At 35.5% G+C, this 23,359-nt stretch overlaps 1 protein-coding gene across 1 annotated transcript in view; it reads left to right on the forward strand.

Moving 5' to 3' along the window:
* Positions 1 to 23,359, forward strand: part of Las (lipoyl synthase, mitochondrial) — a 144,989-nt gene that overhangs the window by 68,297 nt on the left and 53,333 nt on the right. The window contains exons 5-6 of the mRNA XM_090381046.1: positions 12,215 to 12,371; positions 22,161 to 22,218. Of these exons, the coding sequence (XP_090237172.1) occupies positions 12,215 to 12,371; positions 22,161 to 22,218 (215 nt within the window). The remainder of the gene's footprint in view (positions 1 to 12,214; positions 12,372 to 22,160; positions 22,219 to 23,359) is intronic.

Genomic DNA, 23,359 nt, shown 5'->3' on the forward strand with positions numbered 1-23,359 from the left:
GACACTGCTCATCGTGGACTAATGTTATTAGTGGAGTCCCTCAGGGCTCAGTGTTGGGTCCATTATTGTTTTCTGTATTTATAAATGATATTGATGATGGTATATCAAGCTTAATGTCCAAGTTTGCAGATGATACAAAGGTTGGCAGGGTTGTCAAGGACACTACTGACACTATGCTGCTGCAACAGGATCTGGAAAGGTTGAGCAGATGGGCTGAGAGGTGGCAAATGAAGTTTAACATTGACAAATGTAAAGTACTACACATGGGAAACAGCAACCCCAGAGCAACGTATCAACTCTGTGGTACTACACTGACAGTGGTAGAGAATGAAAGGGACTTGGGGGTGGTTGTGCAGGCAGATATGAAGTTCTCTGAGCAGTGCAGACGGGCTGCAAGAGTAGCTCATGGAGTATTGTCAATGATATACAGGAATTTTTCCAGCAGGGATAAGGAGGTGATTATTCCCTTGTATAAGGCAATGGTCAGGCCACACCTAGAGTACTGTATACAGGTCTGGAGGCCTCATTTCAAGAAGGATGTAGAGCTGCTGGAACGAGTACAGAGAAGGGCAACAAGATTAGTGAATGGAACAAAGAGGTGCTCTTACGAAGAAAGGCTTAAGTTTTGCAAATTACAGTGTATGGAGACTAGGCACCAGCGAGGTGATCTGATAGAGGTGTATAAAGCCTTGAATGGTTTAAGCATGCTCAATGCTGATGGGATTCTTCCTCTAGCTCAGAAAAATCACCTGAGAGGGCATAAATTCAAATTGAGGAAAGACAGATGTAGGATAGACGTGAGGAAATTTGCCTTTAGCCAGCGGGTGGTTGGTTGGTGGAACAGACTTCCATCCCTTGTAGTGGAGGTTGATAGCCTAAATAAGTTTAAGGCTCAGCTGGACAGGTATTTGGAACGAACAGATGGGTGAAGTGGAAGTGGGTTTTTTTTTTGTTTTTTTTTTGGCTGATGCTGCATAAACTTGCTTTCTTGCATCAAATGCCTCTACTAATGCTAATGCCATCAGACCAAACTTGTTAGTTGCTCTGTAGGCAGCATTTGGATCTGCCAATGTGTAATCATACTGTCTCTACTCTGCCAGTTAGTGAATGGAGGGAGTCTGAGCAGTGTGCATGCGAGAGGCATTGTTGAGGCCATGTCATGTCAAGGAACCGGATATATAACCCCAGTGGCTCACATCTGGTGAGTATTGGCTTGGCACATCCAGGGTCCTGAACTGGATATCATCATTTTTCTCTTTCTTGGTGATTTTCTTCTACTTTCGTCTCTCTCTCTCTTTTTCAGGGTTACTCAGGAATTTTTTTTTTTTTTTTTTGTCTGGTGCAGCATAAACCTTAGGCTTCCTTGCCCTTGCACCATGTAGCTAATAATAATAATAATAATAATAATAATAATAATATTCTTCCAGTGTGTATAAACTATATCCAAAAATTTAATTAATTCATATGTTCCCACTCGACTTTTACTTGTCTGCTGAATTTTTCATGAATAGTTATACTAATAGATTTAAATCTTTCAATTAGTTCCAACCTCAGTGATGTTAGTACTGAAAACAGTCAGTAGCATATCAGTCCCCTTTTGTCTGCTTTGATTCACTCCATCCTCCTGAGAACTTTCCACCAACAAAAACAGTAGACTGCAATGGGTATAGTTCTCTATTCCTCTTGCAGAACAGAGACTACTTGAGCTATTGATGTGTTGGTCTGCCAATCGTCCAACACTCTTAATATTTGTTGGGATTAGTGAATATTCTTCAGATTGGTGTAACATCAGGAGTGAGGTTCCTCACTCATGACATCAACAAAGGGATAGAAGGCGTGACGTCAAAGTTTACAGACAAGGTAAAGATTGGAAAAGTTGTTAATGATCAGTACTAAGTAGCACTTCTTCAGGATGACTTGAACAGAAGTCAAAGACGGTCAGAGAAGTGGCAGCTATGTTTTAATGCAGCAAAATGCAAGGTCTTACACTTGGCAAATAGGAACCCTCAAAATAAATTATACACTTGGTGTTGTTGAATTAAAAACAGTGGAGGAAGAAAGGTATCTAGGAGTTATGATATGGGCAGATATGAAGTTTTCTGAGCAGTGTAGACAGGCAGCCAGGAAAACCCATGGTGTCCTATCAGTGATTTATCGAATATTATCCTATAGAAATAGGGTGGTCATAATCCCACTGTATGAGGCAATTGTAAGACCACATTTGGAATACTGTGTTCAAGTGTGGAGATCTCATTTGAAAAAAAAAAAAAAACATTGAGCTTCTTGAAAGGATTCAGAGACAGGTAACTTGAATGGTGAGTTCAGCAAAAGGACGACTGTACAAGGAAAGACTCCAATTATGTGGTATCCAGAGCTTCACAACCAGGCACCTCAGAGGTGACCTGATTGAGATTTATAAGGCTCTGAGAGGAGTCGTAAAATGAATGAAGGTGGAATTTTCACTGTTATAAAGAATTCCAGAACTAGGGCTATAAATTCAAATTATCACAGGGGTTTAAATTAGATTGTAAGAAGTTTTCTTTTAACCAGAGGGTTGTTGATTGCTGAAACAAGTTGCTCTCGCAGGTAGTTGAGGCTGACAGTTTGAATAAATTCAAAGGTCGACTGGATAGTTACTTATAAGAGGAGGAAAGCATATAATATATATATTTTTTTTTCAAGTGCAGCAAAAGCCTGTGGCTTCCTTGCACTATATGGCAAATACTATTACTATTTCATAGTTTCATTCCATAGGATTGAAATTGGAACTTTGCATTGACCAATACAACTTTTGTACATTCATGTCCACGAACCATTCTTGAACATCACCTATGCTATGTGGTATAGGACATTATCCTGTTGAAACAAACATGGGTCTGTACCCAAGAACTGCATCATAGGGAGCATGGAATTGTTCAGTGTTAAGATAGTTATCAGCATTTATGGTTTCCTATAATCATAGAACCTTTGGTGTTTCAATCACCAAAGGTCCTAGGCCACAACATGAGAAAAAGTGTCACACCATAGCCCCACCTCTTCTGAATTTCATTGTTAGTACAATGCACTGTATTAGCAGATGTGTTCTCTAAGTATTCTCTATAGTAGCACTGATCATGATCAGAATCACTGTGATGTTATCATGAAATAGAAGCATTGCTTCTATTTCGTAATAACATCACAGCGATTGATTTTGGATCGTGTAGACTGTCAGCAGTTGCACAAATCGACATGTCAGCAGCAGGACATCCAACAATAACAGTCCTCTTAGAATTGATCAGTTCACTCTAACTGTCATGCCAAATTGTGGTTCATATGCCTGCTTTATACACCAGCCTGAGTCACTTGTTTTCCAGAAAGGGCCAGTGGACTGTGAAAATGCGATACTTTCTGGAGGGTAATGTATATCATTATCTTATTTGGTTAAGCCATGGTCAATTTACATTAATATGGTATTTTAATTTTTTTTTACATTTAATTTTAACAGATTAAATCAGACATGTTTATATTTTCATTAGATCTGTTTGTTTTTTGATCAACATGGAAATTTAACTATATTTAAGGCGTAGTTTCCACTGAACCTATTTTTATAGTTCACGGAATCAGCGAATCCATGGTGATTTTGACAGACCATGACAGAAATGTGTGTTTATGAATTTTCACAGTGACTGGAGCATCCCTAATATAGTGATTACTGTGGCTCTCCTAAACTTTCTTTTCTATATTTCCTTCTTAGTAGAGTGGGATCATTGCATGATTTCAGGCATCAGTCGTGCCATATCATCTCAGGAATCCATGCCATTGTGCTTCTCTAGATGGTCGGAGGCTCTTTTTTGTCAGCTTTGGTGTTTTTATTTTATTTTTCATTGGGTAGTGTTTTTGTATTACTATTAGCAACATGATGCAAGAAAGCAAAACTTGTACACCACCAAATAAAAAAAAAAATCTTAATCCACCCATTGCATCTAACAATTTGTCCAAATGTTTAAAATTTATTCAAGCAACCACTTCCACGGTACTGCCCCTATTCAAATAATCAGTTATTTTTTGAATGAATGTAAATTTCTGCACATCTATTCTGAAATCATCCTTTTTCACTTCAAATTTATCTTCTTATGTGTATCACCTGAGAAACAAAAGATTCCATGTGCATTTAGTTTTCTTAACCCTTTTAAAGCCTTATACTCCTCAATTAGGTCACTATATAGATATCTAGTTTCCAGAGACTAATTTATAGAACCCCCCCTGTCTTTCTTGGTAAGAATATCTTTTTGTGCCCTCAACTAATCTTGTTGCTCTTCTCTCCACCCTTTCCAGTAGATATTTATACTTCCTAAAATCCAGTTTCCAAACCTGCGTGCAGTATTCCACAAGTGATCTAACCATTATCTTATAAAATGGGATAATCAACCTCTTTTCTCTGCCAGCAAAGATCCTGTATATCATTGACAGAACCTCATAAGCTGTTTTTGCAGCCTGTTTGCATTGCTCAGAGAAATTCATCTTGAACTGTACAATTTTTCCTTATCAACTCGAGTTTGGTGTTATTCAAATATATGTTATTCTAGGATTCATCAGCATCATCATCAGCCATTTTCAATCCACTGCAGGATGAATGCCTCTCAAGCAACTTTCCGGTTCCTTCTGTTTTGTGAAATGGCCATCCATTTACTGTACTACCCACAAACTCATGAATTTCATCTGTCCATCTCCGTTATTGTCTTCCAGATTTTCTTCTAGCTCCTCTTGAGTACCATTCTGTTATTTTCTTAGTCCATCTGTCATCATGTCTTTGAGCTATGTGTCCTGCCCAAGACCATTTTAGTTCTTTAATTTTGATAAGAAGGTCCTTTACTTGAGTTTGCTGCCTAATCCATGTGTTTCTCTCAGTATGTGACTATATTTCCAGAATGCTATCCATGCAAAATTTATTCTTCTCTTGACTTCCAGCCATTTATCATTATTACAGCTAATGACTTGTCCCAGATAAGTATATGACTCCATCTTTTCAATTACTGCTCCTTCAATCATTATATCTCTTTCTGTGGCATACTTGTTCATCATTACTTTTGTTTTAGCCATATTCATCTTTAGCCCAAAATCCTTACTAACTGTACATAACTGATTAAGATTTTCCTCTAATTCTTTGGGATCATTGCTTATGACCACAATGTCAACTGCAAATTGTAAATGGTTTAGGTACTCTCCATTCATATTGTCTCCTTTCTGTGACCAGTCTAACCTTCTGAATTTCTAAGATTACTGCTACCCAAATGCAGTATCTTAAATTTATCAATGTTAAATCTCAGTTGCAATATTTCAGCTCATATGCCTAATTTATCTAGATCTTGAAGTAGCATACCTTGGTGGCTGTCATTGTCCACTCTGCCCACCTTTGTAATCAGCAAAACATCAAATCTGAAATTCCTGCATCAATTTCATTAATAAATTTCAACAAACAATAAGGGGACCTGCACTCACCCCTTTGATACTGTTCATCACATTAACCATTCTTTGTTGTCTACCACTTAATTGTCCTTTTATCCATAGTAATAACTTGCCTAATGCCACATTGCTCCAATTTATAATAGACTTGGTGCATCATAGCCTTAGTTGCCTTTGCACCGTAAAAACTGAAATATCCAATTTATTCAACAGCCTTTCATTTATTACAATAATAGTTCCAGTAAGTTCCAAATCTGGGAATGCTTTTATTCCGCTCAGTTTGCTTTTGGCATGTCTCAAAGGCTTTCTAAAATTTAAGTATATGATGTCAGAATTGTTCTTTGCATCCAGTATAACTTAATAGTAGCTGATCACATTTGGTCATACAGGATCCTCATAGCTCAGTTCCTCTCAAAATGGTCTTGCGTTACTTCTTTCCTGTGCCAGGAGTTAAAGAAATAATATTCTAACAATGAAGTTAAAGAAATAATATTCTCATCAAACTAACAGATCTGTAATTAACCTACTCTACCTTTGAACCACCCTTGTGAATAGGAGACATTTGTACATCTTCATTCTGATGGAACTTTCCATCAGTTTAAAGAATGAACTCATTATTATGATTAATGATGTGATTACCTCTTTTGCTGTATATTGTTAGTTGATCAAACCATGTTTAATTAGCATTTTAGTAATCATCTAATATAATCTTAGCAGTTTTCAAATTTTAATGACAAAAGGACTACATTGTAGTTTTAAAATTTTCCCACGCAACCTCAACATAACAAAATTGTTTCTCTGCCATAAATTCTTTCGGCTTTAGCATTAGCATTAGTAGAGGCATATGATGCAAGAAAGCAAGCTTATAGAGCAGGGTTTCCCAAACTTTTTCGGACTACTGCCCCAAACTTTTTCGGACTACTGCCCCCTTTTAGAGCATATATTTCATCAGTGCCCCACCCCATAAAGTCAATCAAAAATGATACATTGAAAATTAAATTTTAATAAAAAAACTTTAAAATTTTAACATTTATTTTATAAACAAAAATATAACTGTACAACAGTATCTAAAAGCACTTGATTTATTAATATAAAAATAATTAATGTGCAGGCTGGGTCTGATGCCATGAGACTAATTTTTCCACATCTGGCTCAATATTAGTAAGCAGCATCTTTAAATCGCCCCATTCCACTATTTGTAGTCCGTTTCTCTTTTTCGTCAAAACGCCTGTAATGGCACTAAATCCATGTTTGACTAAATACGACACTGGAAATGCAATTAGGAACTTTTTTACAATGGTCCATAATCCAGGATAAAGATCTGTAATTTGTTGCTGCAACCAGAAATGATGGTACCCATTCTTAAATCTGAACTTCAACTCTTCGTTGGTTTTTAATTCAATCAATTCTTCTTGTATTTGCATTACTGTTTTGTCAACACTTGAAAATGGGTCTAAAACCCAATCTAGAACCTTCATGGTGAGAATATCTTCAAATCATTCAGAAAAGTCCTTATGTAATGCTTCCAAATGATGACAGTAGACTTGAATGTCATCATGTATTTCTGTCTTTTCCTTAAGTGCCGAAAGACTCGGAAACTGGTAAAATTCTCCACATCCCAAGTTGTGTTTGAACAGAAACAAGCTTTGAAACATGCAGATATAACAGCCTTCATTTTAATTAAATTCAATTCATCTCCTTGCAGCTGCAAATTCATTTCATTAAACCCGAAATATAAATCTGATATATAAGCTATGTCACTTTTAAACTTTTTCAAGTTGTCTTTGTTTTCAAAGAATTCTAAATTTAATGCACCGCCATTACATTCGGCACCAACTTTTTTTAAGTGCGCAACGAATCCACGATGGCAGCCCACCATCGACAGAGCTCCATCAGTTGCAGCTGTCATTATATTCGAAAAGGAATCTCCTTTTCTTTAAAAAAACTCTTGCACAACAAGAAATATCAACTCTCCTTTAGTATCTGTTACAAAATGTCTGGCAAATAATAACCCTTGAGTTAATTTTTCTTCTTTTATAAACCGAACATAAGCTAACGGTAAGGCTTCATTCCCTGGTACAGTTGATTCATCCAGTTGTAACGAAAATTGGGTAGTCCTCAAAAAATTACATAATGTGTCTTCCACATCCTTTCCCATTTTGTCAATTCGTCGTTGTACTGTATTATTGCTCAAAGGAATTTTCTTGATTATGTTAGTCACTGGCTTGTGCAACACGGTATGTAGAATCTCACTAACAGCTGGTAGAATTAATTCTTCGCCAATAGTATGTGGCTTTCCAGATTTGTCAATCAGTAATGAAATGTGAGAGGAGTGTAACCCATCATTTTCTTGCTTTGATGCGTCTGAAAATGTACTCAACAACATCGGCTGTTTTCAAAATTGGTCTCGAAGTGCTTGAAAATAAGATAAATCTTTGTCTGCCTTGTCAGCATGAATTTTTTTCAAGTGCTGTCCTAATCTTGAAGGTTTCATAGATTTATTAGAAAACACTTTTTGGCAAATCAAGCGCATTGGTAATAGCTTGTTTGCAGCTGATGGAATGAAGCCATATTTTAAATATTCGATACTATACTGCCCACATTTCTTCTTTGATTCTGCCTTGGTTATATCTGTAAAAAATATATTAGTATAGATATATGTTTTATTATTTATTTTATATATTATTTATTAAATAAGATAACCCTATCACTGCGCTTAAAGCCAGTGACAGTTTTATGAACAACCACTAATTTCTCTAATAATTTCATATTGAACTGATCACTCTCTCCAATAGTTAATGCCAAAATCCTACAAAGAAAGAAAAAAATGTACTGTCTGGATCTGGGTAGAGTAATAATACTAATAATAACAATACGTAGCACACTATGTATAGCTGTTACCACCACATGGAGAATACTGCAAAAGGGTGTAGTAGTAATAGCAATAGCATACGCACAGCATCAAAGAGCACAAGGTCTGTACATACAAAACCGGCGGACGTGCATCAATTGATCGAAGGCTAGCCTCAGGAAAGATTATATTAATAGTATTCTGCACTGGACTTGACAGAACGTGCATCTGTGTGTAGTACGCAAGGTGTGGCCTGGCCATTGCCTTATACAAGGGTATAATCACCTCCATATCCCTGCTAGCAGAATTCCTTTATATCACTGACAAGACCCCCATGAGCTGTGCTGGCAACCTGTCTGCATTGTTCAGAAAACTTCATATCTGACTGCACAGTTACTCCAAGGTCTTTTTCATTCTCCACTGTCCTGAGTATAGTTACTGCTCTGGGGTTACTGTTACCCATATGCAGTATTCTGCATTTGTCAACGTTAAACTTTAGTTGCCACCTCTCAGCCTATCTGCCCAACTTTTCTAGATCCTTTTGCAGTAGTGTACTGTCATTACTGTCATTTACAACCCTACCAACCTTCGTATTATCTGCAAACTTGGACCTTAAGCCTGATATGCCTTCATCAATATCATTGATAAACAAAGTAACAATGGACACAACACTGAACCCCGGGGAACTCCACTAATAACATTAGTCCACAAAGAGCAATGTCCATTGACTGCACTTTCTGTCTTCTCCCACTCAACCATCCCTTTATCCATAGCAGCAACTTGCCCTTAATGCCACACTGCTCCAATTTACAACTGTTCTGCTTCTTTGTTGTAACAAGAGACCACCTGCTATCTAACTAGGAGTCAGTTAATCCTGAAATAGGCTGTCGTGGCCACCATCTCTTTTAAACAAATGGCTAATTAACGTTTTAGCAAAGATATCTGTTTGAAAGTAGTGCAGTGCTGGAGCAACTCTTGCAAAGGCAAGTTTGGTTTGGTGTGTGAATTAACACTATGCATTATCTCTGCAGTTTACATCTAGATGACCACAAAAGCAGATTAAAGGACAAGGCAGTCATCCTTCAAGCATCTTATTAAGAAAAAAAATGTCACTCTTTTTTTGTTTTGCATGGATTCTTAATGACAATTGTGCTTGTTAATGCAAGTGCCGGATATCTTTCTTAATATTTCTGGATTGTAAAATTATTATTATTATTTTTTTTTGTAAAATGTACCAAATTTGAAAGAATTCCAGTTTGTAAAATTCCAGGTATTTAAGAGTTAATGTATTTTAAAATGCTACTGATCGCTAACAAGAGATGAAAAAATTGTGATCATAAAAACCGATGAAATGGGGAAAAAAAATTGTATTTTTTTAACATTTGTCTTTCAAATAAGTATAATGTGTAGTTTATTTGGAGTTACATGGTATTTGGATAAGTATGGTACACTTTTCTCTGTCAATTATATATGTACACTAAAAATATAATAAAAATCTGCAAAAAAATATTTACATATAATAAAAAAAAGCACTGAACAAATATTGTTCAGTGCTTCATATTTGTTTGGGTTCCTTATATAAAACTGTTTACTAGTTGTATGAGTTTGTTGCTTTGTTTTTGCAGTATATTTTTAGAAATAGATCTAAACCATAAGACTTTCAAAATATATTCTCAACATTCAAAATGTGGGCACATTTTATTTACCACTGATTGTTTCTTTAAAAAGGTAATCTGTTTTTCATATTATTATTTGATTTATTTAATATTTTTATTTATTATTATTATTATTATTTTTTTTTTTTTATTGATGCGTGTTTCTGTTATATATAAAATTGGGAATACAGCAGTTTGATGTTGCAGGAAATTATTTGTTTTCCTTGTTAATAAAAAAGCTGCGGAAAGGTTACAGAGCAATAAAAAGTACTGAAGCCTATAACAGCTACAAGATCATCTGTAATAGAGCCACAGAAAAGATTCAACAGGCAAAGGCAGTTTATGAGAAATCATTAGCAAACAGAGCAAAGGGGGGGGGGGATAAGAAATTCTTCACGTATATGGAATATACCCTATAATCTTAAGGGAGATGGTAAGTGCGTGCATTGAACCATTGAGGCTAATTATGCGAGCATCACTAGACTCTGGGGAGATTCCCTTGGATTGGAAAAGTGCCAATGTATCTCCCATACATAAGGGTGGCTCTAAGAGTGAAGTGGGAAATTATCGACCTGTCAGTCTGACTTCAGTGATAGGGAAAATCATGGAGGCAATGATCAAGGGTAGAATTCAGGATCATTTGGATCGAATTGAAATCACAAGGATACTCAGCATGGTTTTGTAAAGGGAAAATCATGTTTAACAAATCTGATTCACTATTTTGAAAGTCACTCACGAGCTGGATTTAGGGAATAATTTTGACATTGTTTATTTAGATTTCAGCAAAGTTTTTTACTCAATCCCACATGAGCGGTTGCTTTATAAGCTGGAACAGGTTGGAATCACTGGGAAAATCCTTAGATGGATAGCAGGATGGCTTCAGGGCAGGAGGCAGAGGGTTGTGATAAATAGCTATTCCTCAGATTGGGTTGATGTAAGAAGTGGGGTTCCCCAAGGATCCGTATTAGGACCATTGTTGTTTTTAATTTTCATAAACAACATCGATGAAGGGATGGAGGGCGTGATGTCTAAATTTGCAGATGATGTTAAAATTGGTAGAGTAGTTAATGATCACTGTCAAGCTGAGCTTCTTCAGAGAGACCTAGATAGACTTCAGGAATGGTCAGAAAAATGGCAGCTATGCTTTAATCCAACAAAGTGTAAGGTATTACACCTGGGAAACAGTAATCCCAAAATAACTTATTCACTTGGTGGAGTTCAACTAAACCCAGTACTGGAGGAAAGGGACTTGGGTGTTATGATACAGTCAGACATGAAATTCTCTGAGCATTGTAAACAGGTTTCAAGGAAGGCCCATGGTGTCCTATCGATGATCTAGCGAACTTTTGCAAGTAGAGATAGGGACGTGATAATCCCATTATATAAGGCTTTTGTTAGACCACACTTGGAATACTGTGTTCAAGTATGGAGACCGCACCTAAAGAAAGACATTGAGCTTCTTGAAAGGGTGTAAAGACGGGTAACTCGCCTGGTGAGATCAGCAAAAGGGCATCCTTATGAAGAAAGACTTCGAATATGTGGGTTGCAGAGTTTGGAAACTAGACACCTTAGAGGAGATTTGATTGAGGTGTTTAAGGCTCTGAGAGGCATCAGTAAAATGAATGAGGACAAAATTTTCAAGATTATAAATGATGCTAGAAGTAGGGGACATAAATTCAAGTTATGGGGGGAAATGTTTAGATTCGACTGCAGGAAGTTTTATTTTAGCCAGCGAGTTATAAATTACTGGAATAAGTTGCCTACATGGGTAGGCTGACAGTTTGGGAAAATTCAAAGGTCATCTGGATAGTACCTTCGGGTGAGGGAAGCGCATAGGATGATAGGTTTAATTTCCTTTTCTTTTATTAATTTTATTATTATATATTTATTATTTTTTTTTATCATTGTTTTATTTGAGGGTTTTTTTTTTGGCTGGTGCAGCATAAGCCATAGACTTTCTTGCACCATGTGGCCATTACTAATACTAATAATCAGCTAGTAATAATATACAATTTAAACATAACACAGTAATTTTAGCATATCCAGTTTTGTTCTCCGTTTCATTAATGAAATGGAGAAGAAACTTAATTAGTTACTTTTTAAACTTTTTTTTTTTCCAGTTTTTGGGTAGGTTATTCAAAATACTTTTAATCTTATTTTAAATATAGAATTCAGTATCATAAAGCATATTGGAAGTACAACTACACTCTTTTTTTATACATAAGAGAATGTAACTGTAATTTTTTTCTTCTTTTTTTTCCATTAGCTTTTAGGAGATACGTGCACACGAGGATGTAGATTTTGTTCTGTAAAGACATCCCGTAATCCACCACCTCCTGATACTAATGAGCCAGTCAACACTGCTAAAGCAATAGCCTCTTGGGGTTTAGATTATGTAGTATTAACATCTGTCGACAGAGATGGTATGCATTATTTTCATATAAAAATTTCACAGTATACTGAATGAACAATAAATAAATATGTATTCAGCAATTTACTCTTTAGAACCAATTGCTTTAATTACAGAAATGTGTACTTATATTGCATTATGAAAATTTAGTTTTCATCTTAATTATAGTATAATTATAATTACATCTCGCTGTTTTAGACAGAACCTTTTCACTGTCTTTGTGTAGAGCATCAAAATAACTGAGGAACTGAATTAAAAACAAAGAAATAAACAGTTAACATGACTGAATATGAAATCATCAGTATGAATAGCACAGGAGTATCAGGCCTACTGTGGGCGCCCCCGTAGCCAGGTGGGAAGGAGCAGCAGTGCGTAGCACACGCTTCTTGATTAGACCAGGGTTCGAGCCTGTCACCACCAAATACAGAGGATGCGGAAAGGTCAGGGAATGACCACCGCATATCCCGGAGCAATATGGCCTTAGTTGCTAATGCTCCTAAAAACCAAAATAACAACAACAACAACATCAGGCCTAGTGAAAACTAGTGACAGTGGTTCCAAGCAAGCTTCTGTTGACTGGAGCCATATTACCTGATACTCTCAAGTTTTAATGGCCCATTAGGACTGGACTGTCTTTGTAAAAAAAGATAACGGATTTGTTGCATTATCCTCAAAAGATGACGCTATCACCCAAAGGACAACCTTTTAGTTGGCCTCTAAATACAGTTGATATTGAAAGATCACCATATCTGTTAGCAGTTTCTGTAGATCAGAGATTCATGTAGTAATACAAGGATAGCCAAGGTTGACCTGTATTTTATTTTATTATTTACTTTATTTATTTATTTATATATTTATTTTTTTGGAAGAGCAATGCCAATATGTAGAAGTGTTGTCATGGCAGATTGTGGAATCATTGCTTCCATGTTATCATGCTCCCACATTTGCACTTAATATGCAGATGTGGGAGCGTGATCACATGGCAAGAAGAAAATTTTCCAGATACAGATATAGATGACCTCAGCTACTGTTACATTGAATATGGAACAAACATTGCTTTTCAAATTTCTGGTGAAAAAAATTTGAGAACTGGTTGCAGGGCTACCAGGTTATGCATACAGTAAAGACACACTGCTGCATGCATATGCTTACTGCAAGCTTGTCAAAAGGCCACAGAACAGTTATCAAAAGATTACATGTTCAACTGACTGGCTATCACCAGCATAACCATTTTTTGTATCAAGGAACTGATTTTGGAAAAAAATGACATTTGCAGTGTATTTGATTGCATCCAAATTGTCCATAAGTATTGGAAGTGTAGTAACAATTATTTATGTCCACTTGTGGTTCATAATAAAGCATGTGCATGATGGATGGCAAATATATTAACATTCAACCAGAAGGCTCAGCACATTAGCATAAGTAGAGGTATATGATTCAAGAAAGTAAGCTTATGCAGCATTAGCCAAAAAAAAACCCGCTCCGATTTCACTCCTCTGTTCGTTCCAAATACCTGTCTAGCTCAGCCTTAAATTTATTTAGGCTATCAACTTCCACAACAAAAGATGGAAGTCTGTTCCACCAATCAGCTACCTGCTGGCTAAAGGCAAACTTCCTCACATCTATCCTACAACTCTTTCCTCAATTTGAATTTATGCCTTCTCAGATGATTATTCTGATCAAGAGGAAGAATCCTATCAGCATTGAGCATGCTCAAACCATTCAAAGCTTTATACACCTCAATCAGATCACCTCACAGGTGCCTAGTCTCCAGACACTGCAATTTGCAAAACTTAAGCCTTTCTTCGTAAGAGAAACCCTTTGTTCCATTCACTAATCGTGTTGCCCTTCTCTGTACTCGTTCCAGCAGCTCTACATACCTCTTGAAATGAGGCCTCCAGACCTGTATACAGTGCTCAAGGTGTGGCCTGATCATCGTCTTATACAAGGGGATAATCACTTTCTTATCTCTGCTAGAAAAATTGCTTTGCTTTGTTTTGTTCACTCAGAATTTGCATTGGTTAATTGAACATGGGTGTGTGCTACTTTGTTCTTGAGACAGAGCAATCAACATGACATAACTGCATAAAGACTTTCACCACCCAAAAAATTCCTGACAGCCATCAGTTGTTAAGGTTGTAGCTGATGTCTTTTGGGATGCAGAAGGGGTAATTCATATCAATTTTCTCTAATGGGGTTAAATGGTTAATGTGAAATATTACAGCATCCTAAATTTTGATGTGCACTATAACATCTGCAAGAAGCAGCTTGAGAAACCCTCAGACTAGATAATATTATTGCATCATAACACAATTAAATATTACAACTTTGACAATGCTGGTAACCTTTGAATAGGAGGTTACGAGCCATCCAACTTGGCCTGATCAACCCTCCCCTTTCCCAGTAATTTTCACTTAGGTTTATGACCATCTTAGGAAGGCAGAAATTTTAAGTAGGTGAGTAGCTTGTACTGTGTTCAGAAATAGCTAAGTGTCTTCTCTGTCTTTCTATACTGCCAGTGTCAGTGCTTTGTTGTGATGAATGAATAAATGTGTGTTTTCAGAGAGAGAAACACCTTCATAAGGAATGATAGTGTTCTCATTGTGGTATGTTTTCTTGTGCAAAAAAAAAAGCTAACTTACATTACCCACATACTTTTATTAATAGTTTCTTGTTAATACAGTATTAATAATTTTTTTTTTAAATCTTTGTGACTATTAAAGTTGTTTCTAATTTTTCTTTTGTATTAATTTCCATTACTGTTTCAAAATTAGGTAAAAAAAATTTCTGGAAAAAAGAAATTAACTTTCATTATATCCAATATAGATTTACTTTCTGTAGTTCTTCCTTAACTATATTAATAATCTATATATCAATTAGATTCAAAATAAATATAAGATAGCATTTTGCGATTTGTATGAAATAGTTCTTTACTTGCTGAGAATTAAGTAAAGTCTCTTATATACTGTAGTTGGACCAGACCTCCAATAAATTTTGGATATGTCTGGGTGGAATCTTGTTGGAGACTGGAGGAATTCTTAAAGGCTTCTTCAGTGAAGACCATAGTTAGTCAATCTCAGGTAGAGGAAGTGTTCCCTTCCATGAGTAACTCTGAGTTCTTCAACTACACATAATATGTAAATTTTTCCATGAACATACTGTTGCACAAAATAATACATGATAAAGGCCATATGAATTAGCATACTATATAAGTTGGTTCATTTTGATGAAAGTAGCCATTTTTGAACCCAAAATAACAGACAACATTCAAACTAGTATAGTAAGTTAAAGACATTACCAATCATCAAGCAAATTTAAGCCTAACTGTAATTCATGTGAGTATATGTAGTAAGTATATGAGTATATGTATAAATAACTAGAAAATAAAATTTTACATATTGCCATACAAAGAATACAGAATATGATGTTTTCCTGTAAAATCCTGTATTCTTTTGATAACTGCAAAGAAAGCAGAAGAGAAATCGCTGAAGCTACAAGTAAATATGACATCTTGGACTGATGGCATCTATCCAGTTATATTAAAAGAAGCAAACCTTAAGAAATAATTATGACAGCATCCTTGGATTCAGTGGAAGTGCCTATAGATTGGAAGTGTACAAATGTTTCTCCTATTCACAAAGGAAGGATCAAAGTGCAATGTGAGCAATTATAGAGCTGTCAGCTTGACTTCTGTTTTTCCTGTTCTGGCAATACCAAACATGTGCCAGAATTGGCACACTTCTAGTATCGCCATCCCTAAAAAATTCCTTGTGTGTGAATGTGGATACAAAATACTTATTCAGTTTGTCAGGAACCTCTGAAAGTAATGGAATCATTGGTTAAAGAAGTATTATAGGATCATCTCAATAGGAGTGGAATTATACAGAAGTCGCTGCCTGGGTTTGTCAGGGGTCGGAAATCCTATCTGACCAGTCTGATTAGCTACAATGATGCAGTAACAAAGAAACTGGATGCAAATAATAGTTTTCATGTCGTATATTTAGATTTCAGTAAAGCTTTTGACACTGTTCCACATGAAAGACTGCTGTACAAATTGGAGGCAGTATGGCATCAGGGGCTGTGGTAGAAGAGAGTGGGCAGTTATATAATAGGTACTGTTCTTCTTGTACTAATGTTATTAGTGGATTCCTTCAAGCTTATGCTGGGTCCATACTGTTTATAATATTTATTAATGCTATTGATGAAGGCATATCAAGCATATTGTCTAAGTTTGTTGATACAAAGGTTGGCAGTGTGGTTAATGACAGGAATCAAGGCATACTATTGCAGCAAGACCTAGAAAAATTAGGCAGATTGGCTGAGAATTGGCAATTGAGGTTTAGCAATGATAAATCCAAGTACTGCATATTGGTAGCACTGATCTCAGAATAACATAATAACACTGCTCAGAATAATTCTCTGAGCAGTGCAGACAGGCTGACAGTGATATATAAGAACTTTGTCAGCAGGGACAAGGAGTTGATCATTCCATCGTATAAGGCACTAGTTAGATTGCTTCTTGAGTGTGCATACAGACATGGGAGCATCATTTTAAGAAGAATGCAGATCTTTTGGAGCAAGTGCAGAGAAGAACAACCAGATTAATAAAGAGAAATGGGTATTCTTACCCCAAAAGACTTTTCTGCAAATTGCAGCTTGGAAACAGGCACTTTCAAGCAGACCTGATTGAACTGTTAAGTCTTTAAATGAATTGAGTAAACTTAATGGTGGTATTCTTACTCTTTCTTGTACAATGGGAGACATAAACTTAAATTGAAAAAGGACAGCTACAAGATAGAATGTAAAAATTTGCTTTCCACCAAAGAGTAATTGACTATTGGAACAAACTCCCATCTAGTGTTGTGAAAGTGGGTAGTTTGAATGAATTTAAGAAAGAATTAGACATGTTATTAGAGGTGATGGACAGACGAGGTGGGTAGAGTTTCTTTTTTGACCGATTCTTTATAAGCTTGCTTTCGTACATCATTTTCCATGACTATTAATAATACGAATAAAAGTAAAATAATACTACTAAAAGTATATAGTTTTCCCATTCTTACTAAGTATTATCAGTTTTTACTTAAGAGCCTTTCTGCTGTGTTTCTTTACAATTACTGTCACTTATGCACACCTTTCCTTTTATTAGCTATTTTTAACAATAAAACAAATTAAAAGTGCATAAAGTTCACCAAACATTACACTGTGTTTAGTGACACTTCGCTTAATAGCTTTTTTTTTTTTTGAGCAAAGGTTTATTTGTTTAATTTTTCCTTTAGAATGTTGGTTGTATACTTGATTGATTGATTTAGAAATTCTTGGTGCAAGAGCTACTGCAGCTAAAATGCACCTTGAAGGTTTTAACAACAATTTTGTTTGTATTCATATTTTGCTGCAAATAGTGACTATAGCTTACCACAGAGCTTATATTTAGTTTCATATTAGATTATAGAAATGTATTTCCTTGAAGAACTGAAAAACGTCTGCTGTATTTTGCCTATCTTCCAGTATGGTTTTGAGAGTGAGAAAGTGATGTTTGCTTGTCAGCTTTTTGAAGCAGTTTCAGCACTCAACTGTAAATCTGGACATGTAATTAGTACATGTTCTACTTTTGTTTTGTGACGGATAGGACATAGAAGGGGATCCTCTCCTCGCAAGAGATAACAGTGGCAGTTGAATACTTAAAAGCACACACTCCTTCATTGGAAATTACATGTTTAATATAAAAAAGTGGTTAATTTTTATACATATTTGTACTTAACATGCATTTACCATATTTGACAGTTTATATGACACTTTTTTTCCCTTATAAATACCTTAAAAAATCACCCTGTGTCTTAGAAGCCTAAAGTTGCAATACAGCACATGCATAAAACTGAAAAATTGGCAAGTGACAAAATGTAGTTAATGGATAGTTTACATTGCAATCACACTCAGTACAATTTTCAGTAATTACTAGACTGTTGTTGGAGTAACAAGTGAATTCCAGTTATACAGTTAAGCCCCAAATCAGTGGCAGGCACATCAAGAAGGCATAATAATTATACTATTGGATTTAAGCTAAAAGTAGTACAATATGCCAAAGAACATGGGAACAGAGAAGCAGAATGAAATTTTGGACCGAAAACATCAAACAACTATGGTATACTTAATGCAATGGATGGCACTGTAGATCATTTATTGTATGAAAGTGACAATGATACTAATGAAGTGGATAATAATGATAATTATGATAATGTTGAGGATAATGATGATCAAGTCAGCAATGAATCAGAAGTCGAATAATACTAAAATAATAAGAGTAATAATCCTACACCTTTCTTTATTGGCTTTTGGGTTTTATTTTTATTGAATTTTAAATTTCCATTGTATTAACAATAAATCTTCAAATTTTTTTTCATAAATTTACCATTTCAAAATTAGGATGCATCTCCATGCCGCAGCGTCTTATAAGCCAACAAATATGGTACATTGTATACTATTTTATTACATCCATTTTAATATCCTTAATAACATAAAGAAACATCATGTGAACTAGTGCACTATAATCAATGTAATTAGTGCACCAAAAATTTCAAAATGACAGCACTAAAGAAACTTACAAAAAAAAAAAAAAGAAAAACTACCCTCCATCATCACCCTCTAATAATTTGCCTAACTCTTCTTAAATTTATTCAAACTACTCACTTCTACATACCAGTTGGAAGCTTGTTTCAACAATCATTAACTATCTGGCTGAAAGTAAATCTTCATATATCCATCCTACAGTCATCCTTTTCCAATTTAAATTTATGTCCCCTTATATTTGCATTGTCTGAGCAAAAGTTAGGATGCCATTTGCATTTAATTTATTCAATCTATTTAAGGTCATAAACACTTCAGTCAGGTTCCCTTACAGTGCCTAGTTTCCAGACACTGCAATTTGCAAAACTAAAGCCTTTTTTGGTAAGAGTACCCCTTTGTTCCTTTGACTAATACTGACTAATCTTGTTTCTTTTCTCTTTACCTGTGTTAACAGATACACCCTTCCTGAAATGAGGGTTCCAAACCTGTATGCAGTACTCAAGATGCAACTTAACCACTACTTTGTACAATGGGACAGTCATGGCCTGCTCCCTGCTGGAAAAATTCCCATGTATCATTGACCGAACCCTGCCAACTGGGCTAGCCAAGTGGGTAAAGTGCCTGCCTGGCAACCCAAAGGTCGCGGGTTCGAATCCCACCTCGGGCTTGAATCAAAGTACTGCAAAGACCTTGGGAGGTGCATTATGGCCATAGAAGCCGATGTGCCAAATACTACCAAAAAAAAAAAAAAAAAAAAAAAAAATTGACCTAACCCCATGAGCTGTTCCAGCAGCCCGTCTGTGCTGCTCAGAAAACTTCATACACTACAATTACTCCAAGTCAATTTTTTTCTCCACTACCTTGAGTACATACCCATTTGGTATGTTATTCTGGGATTATTGTTTCCCATATGCAGCATCTTGCATTTTTTAATGTTAAACCTGAATTGCCACTTCTCAGCCCATGTGGCTAATTTTTCTAGGTCTTGCTGCAGCATCATAAGCTGGCTTTTGTCATTAACCACTCTACCACTGATGTTTGTATCATCTGCAAACTTGAACATTAAACTTATGTCTTCATCAATATCATTAATAAATACTAAAAACAATAAAAAGGCTCAACATTGAACCCTTTACTAATAATTTACTACTAATAATATTAGTCCAAGAATAGCAGTGCCCGTTAATAACCACTTCTGCCATTCAGCCATCTCTTTATTCATAGCAGTAACTTGCCTCTAATGCCACAGTGCTTCAATTTGTATAGCAATCTTTCATGCGGAACAGTATCAAAATCTTTGTTGACATCTAAGTATATGATGTCAAAATTATTTTTTGCATCTAATTCCTTTATTATTATCATAGCCAATCAGATTGGTTAGACTAAAATCTTTTTTTAATGAATCCATGTTGTGATTGCCGTATAACTGCATTCCTATCAAGATGATCCTACATTACTTCCTTGATCACTGACTCCATTATTTTCCCTGGAATAAAAGTCAAGCTTACAGATCTAGAATGAACTCACATCTCCCTTTGATCCCTCTTTATGAATAGAAAAGACATTTGCAAATCTCCAATCCATATGAACCTATCTTGATGCTTCTTTAATGTAATTGGATAGATTCCATCAGATCCAGGTGCCTTATTTACTTTCAGCCTTGACAATTTCTCTTCCACTTTCCTCTCAGTTATTACAAAATCTTTCAGCCCCCAGTTATAAGTTGATATGCTTGCATAAACACTTGTATTTATTATGCATCTGCATGTATATGCGTAAATGTAGATGCATAATATTTGTTCAGTTTATTAGCAACCAAAAAATAATCATCAATAATTATGCCATTCATATCTAGTAGACTAATGCTATGGACCAATGCAATTTATTCCTTTCCTTCTAGTGTTAACATAAATGAAGAACTCTTTTGTTTTGATGAAACAGAAATTAAGTTTTTCTGGAAAATACTATTATTACATTACCCAAAGAATTTGCATTACAGTCTCTCTCACTCACCAAAAGTTCTGAGACCTCTGATTACTTAAGAAACATTGGATATATGGAATTATTTGTTGCTTTATACAGGGTGTCTCAAAAATATTGGTACAAATGTTTAGAGGAGGTAGGTAACATCTAAAGGAATGTGAATTGCATAGGAACCCATAACTGGAAGCGTCACCGTAAGTCAGTACACAGCGCTGTTCATCAGTTTGTGTAAGAGGGAAAATTTCTGGTTTACTCATTCAAGCAGTAGTCTCCGCACGAAGAGCATGCATCGATATACGAACTGTGAGCTGGCAGACATGCACCTAGTGTATGGATTAACAGAGGGCCCACACGGTGTGCGCCCCCATGTGGCACAACATCGCTTCGCAATAAATGTGTGGGCAGGTATGGTCAGTGACTGCTTAGTCAGCCCATACCTGTTACCATCCTGCATGAACTCTGCTAAATATCGGATCTTTCTTGAACAAGTTCTAACATCGTCATTACTTGACGATGTTCCAGCAAATGTGAGACGCAACATTTGGTTTCAACATGACGGGGCGCCTGCCCATTATGGAAGATGTGTTCGTGACCATTTGAACAGGCGTTTTGGGCGTAGATGGATTGGCCGTGGTGAACCCGTTGCCTGGCCCCCCACGCTCACCTGATTTATCAAGCCTTGATTTTTTTCTGTGGGGCCCCTCAAATCTATCGTGTATGAATCGCCTGTGGAGATGGAAATGGATCTCGTGGCGAGACTCGTCTGCGCTGCTGTTACTGTCAAAGAAACTCCAGGTGTGTTCAACCGTGTCTACCAATCCATGCTGCGTCGGTGTGATGCATGCATCGCGCCTCATGGTGGAACCTTCGAGCATCTGTTGTAACATCATGAAATGCATCCATCTCGTACTTCATTGTTAATATTATGTCAAATAAATGTTTGCCACTAATTACTGTCTTGTGTCATTTCTGCTTCTTGTGCCTCTGCTACTGCTTTCCCGTGACGTTTCCAGTTATGGGTTCCTATGCGATTCACATTCCTTTAGACGTTACCTACTTCCCCTAAACGTATATATATATATATATATATATATATATATATATATATATATATATATATATTTTGAAATAGCCATTATGGCATTCATATATTAAATTTTAAAACAATGAGATACTGAGTGATCTGCAGTAAATCTTAATATTGGTTTTAAAAATGTGTCATTATTCATTTTGTTTAAAAGCAATTAAAATTATGCAGATTTACCAGATGGCGGTTCTGAACACTTTGCAAAAACAGTTTGTGAGCTTAAAAAAAGGTAAGTGTGTGTTTATTTGTTTTACCATATTGTATAAAGTTATGTCAAATCAATTTGAAATTTGTCATTGAATGTTCATTAATTCTTAAGAAATAAAGAATATGTTTCCTTTGTTGGTTTTTCTTATATATCCAAAAAAATTAAATTGGCACAGTTAAATGAAAATAATTTTTAGTTAGGTTATAACAATTCTTATTTAACTCTGTAACAGTGGATATTTTCAAAATTAATAATAATTTGGATAGTGAGTATCGAAAGTTTTTTGCTAATATACATTAAATGTCAACTTGAAAGCTTCAGACATAATAATCATTTGTTTGAAAGCTTTATGACTAAATCTTCTTGGGTCTGTTTGACCAAAATGAAACTTAATCCTCAGTAACTTTTTTGCTTTTTTAGTTATTTTTCTCTAATTAATATTTAATGACTAGTGTAATCAAGTGAAATGTATGACTGAATTGTTTTAAAACACACTTTTTTATGTTGTCAAATTAAAATTATTATATGCGTACTCCTTGAGTCAGTGTGACCCAAATTCAAGAAATAATATCAGAACTTAAGTAGTTGTTGACTGTGTGTTAATGTGTACATAAATATAAAAATGCTTTGGAACAACATTTACTATGTTGGTGAACTTATAGTTAGCAGAAAAAAATTTTCACTAACAAAAATATTTATTACTTAGAAGAGGGGGATCTACATGATTGTGATTGTTCATTATTATGTTAATGAATTGATAGATGCTACACTATTATATCACATGGTAGATTAAGTAAAGTGATTGATTCTTTTAAAATTGTATCTAATATTTAATGGTGTTTTCAGCAATTGGACCATCTCAGTGCTGTACACTTAAACTATTTATGGCTACATTTCTCATTTTAGTCCTATGGGGAAATAGAACATTATTTGAGGGGTGGTCCTACAAGTTTTCAATTTGATAATGATATTTGATTATTTACAATTCAATGTATTCTAATTATGCTATAGTCCTTTGCATGTACAACTGCCATATAGTTATTACACTTTTGCTTGTAATTTAATTAACTCAAATTAATAAATAAAGATAGTTAATGTGAGGTTGTTGCTTAGCAAATCCAGGTAGATTTTCCATGCAAACTATTAACTACACCAAGCCCAA

This window comes from Mastigoproctus giganteus, chromosome 9 (assembly GCF_048544385.1).
Source record: "Mastigoproctus giganteus isolate SK-2022 chromosome 9, ASM4854438v1, whole genome shotgun sequence".
Taxonomy (NCBI): Eukaryota; Metazoa; Arthropoda; class Arachnida; order Uropygi; family Thelyphonidae; genus Mastigoproctus; species Mastigoproctus giganteus.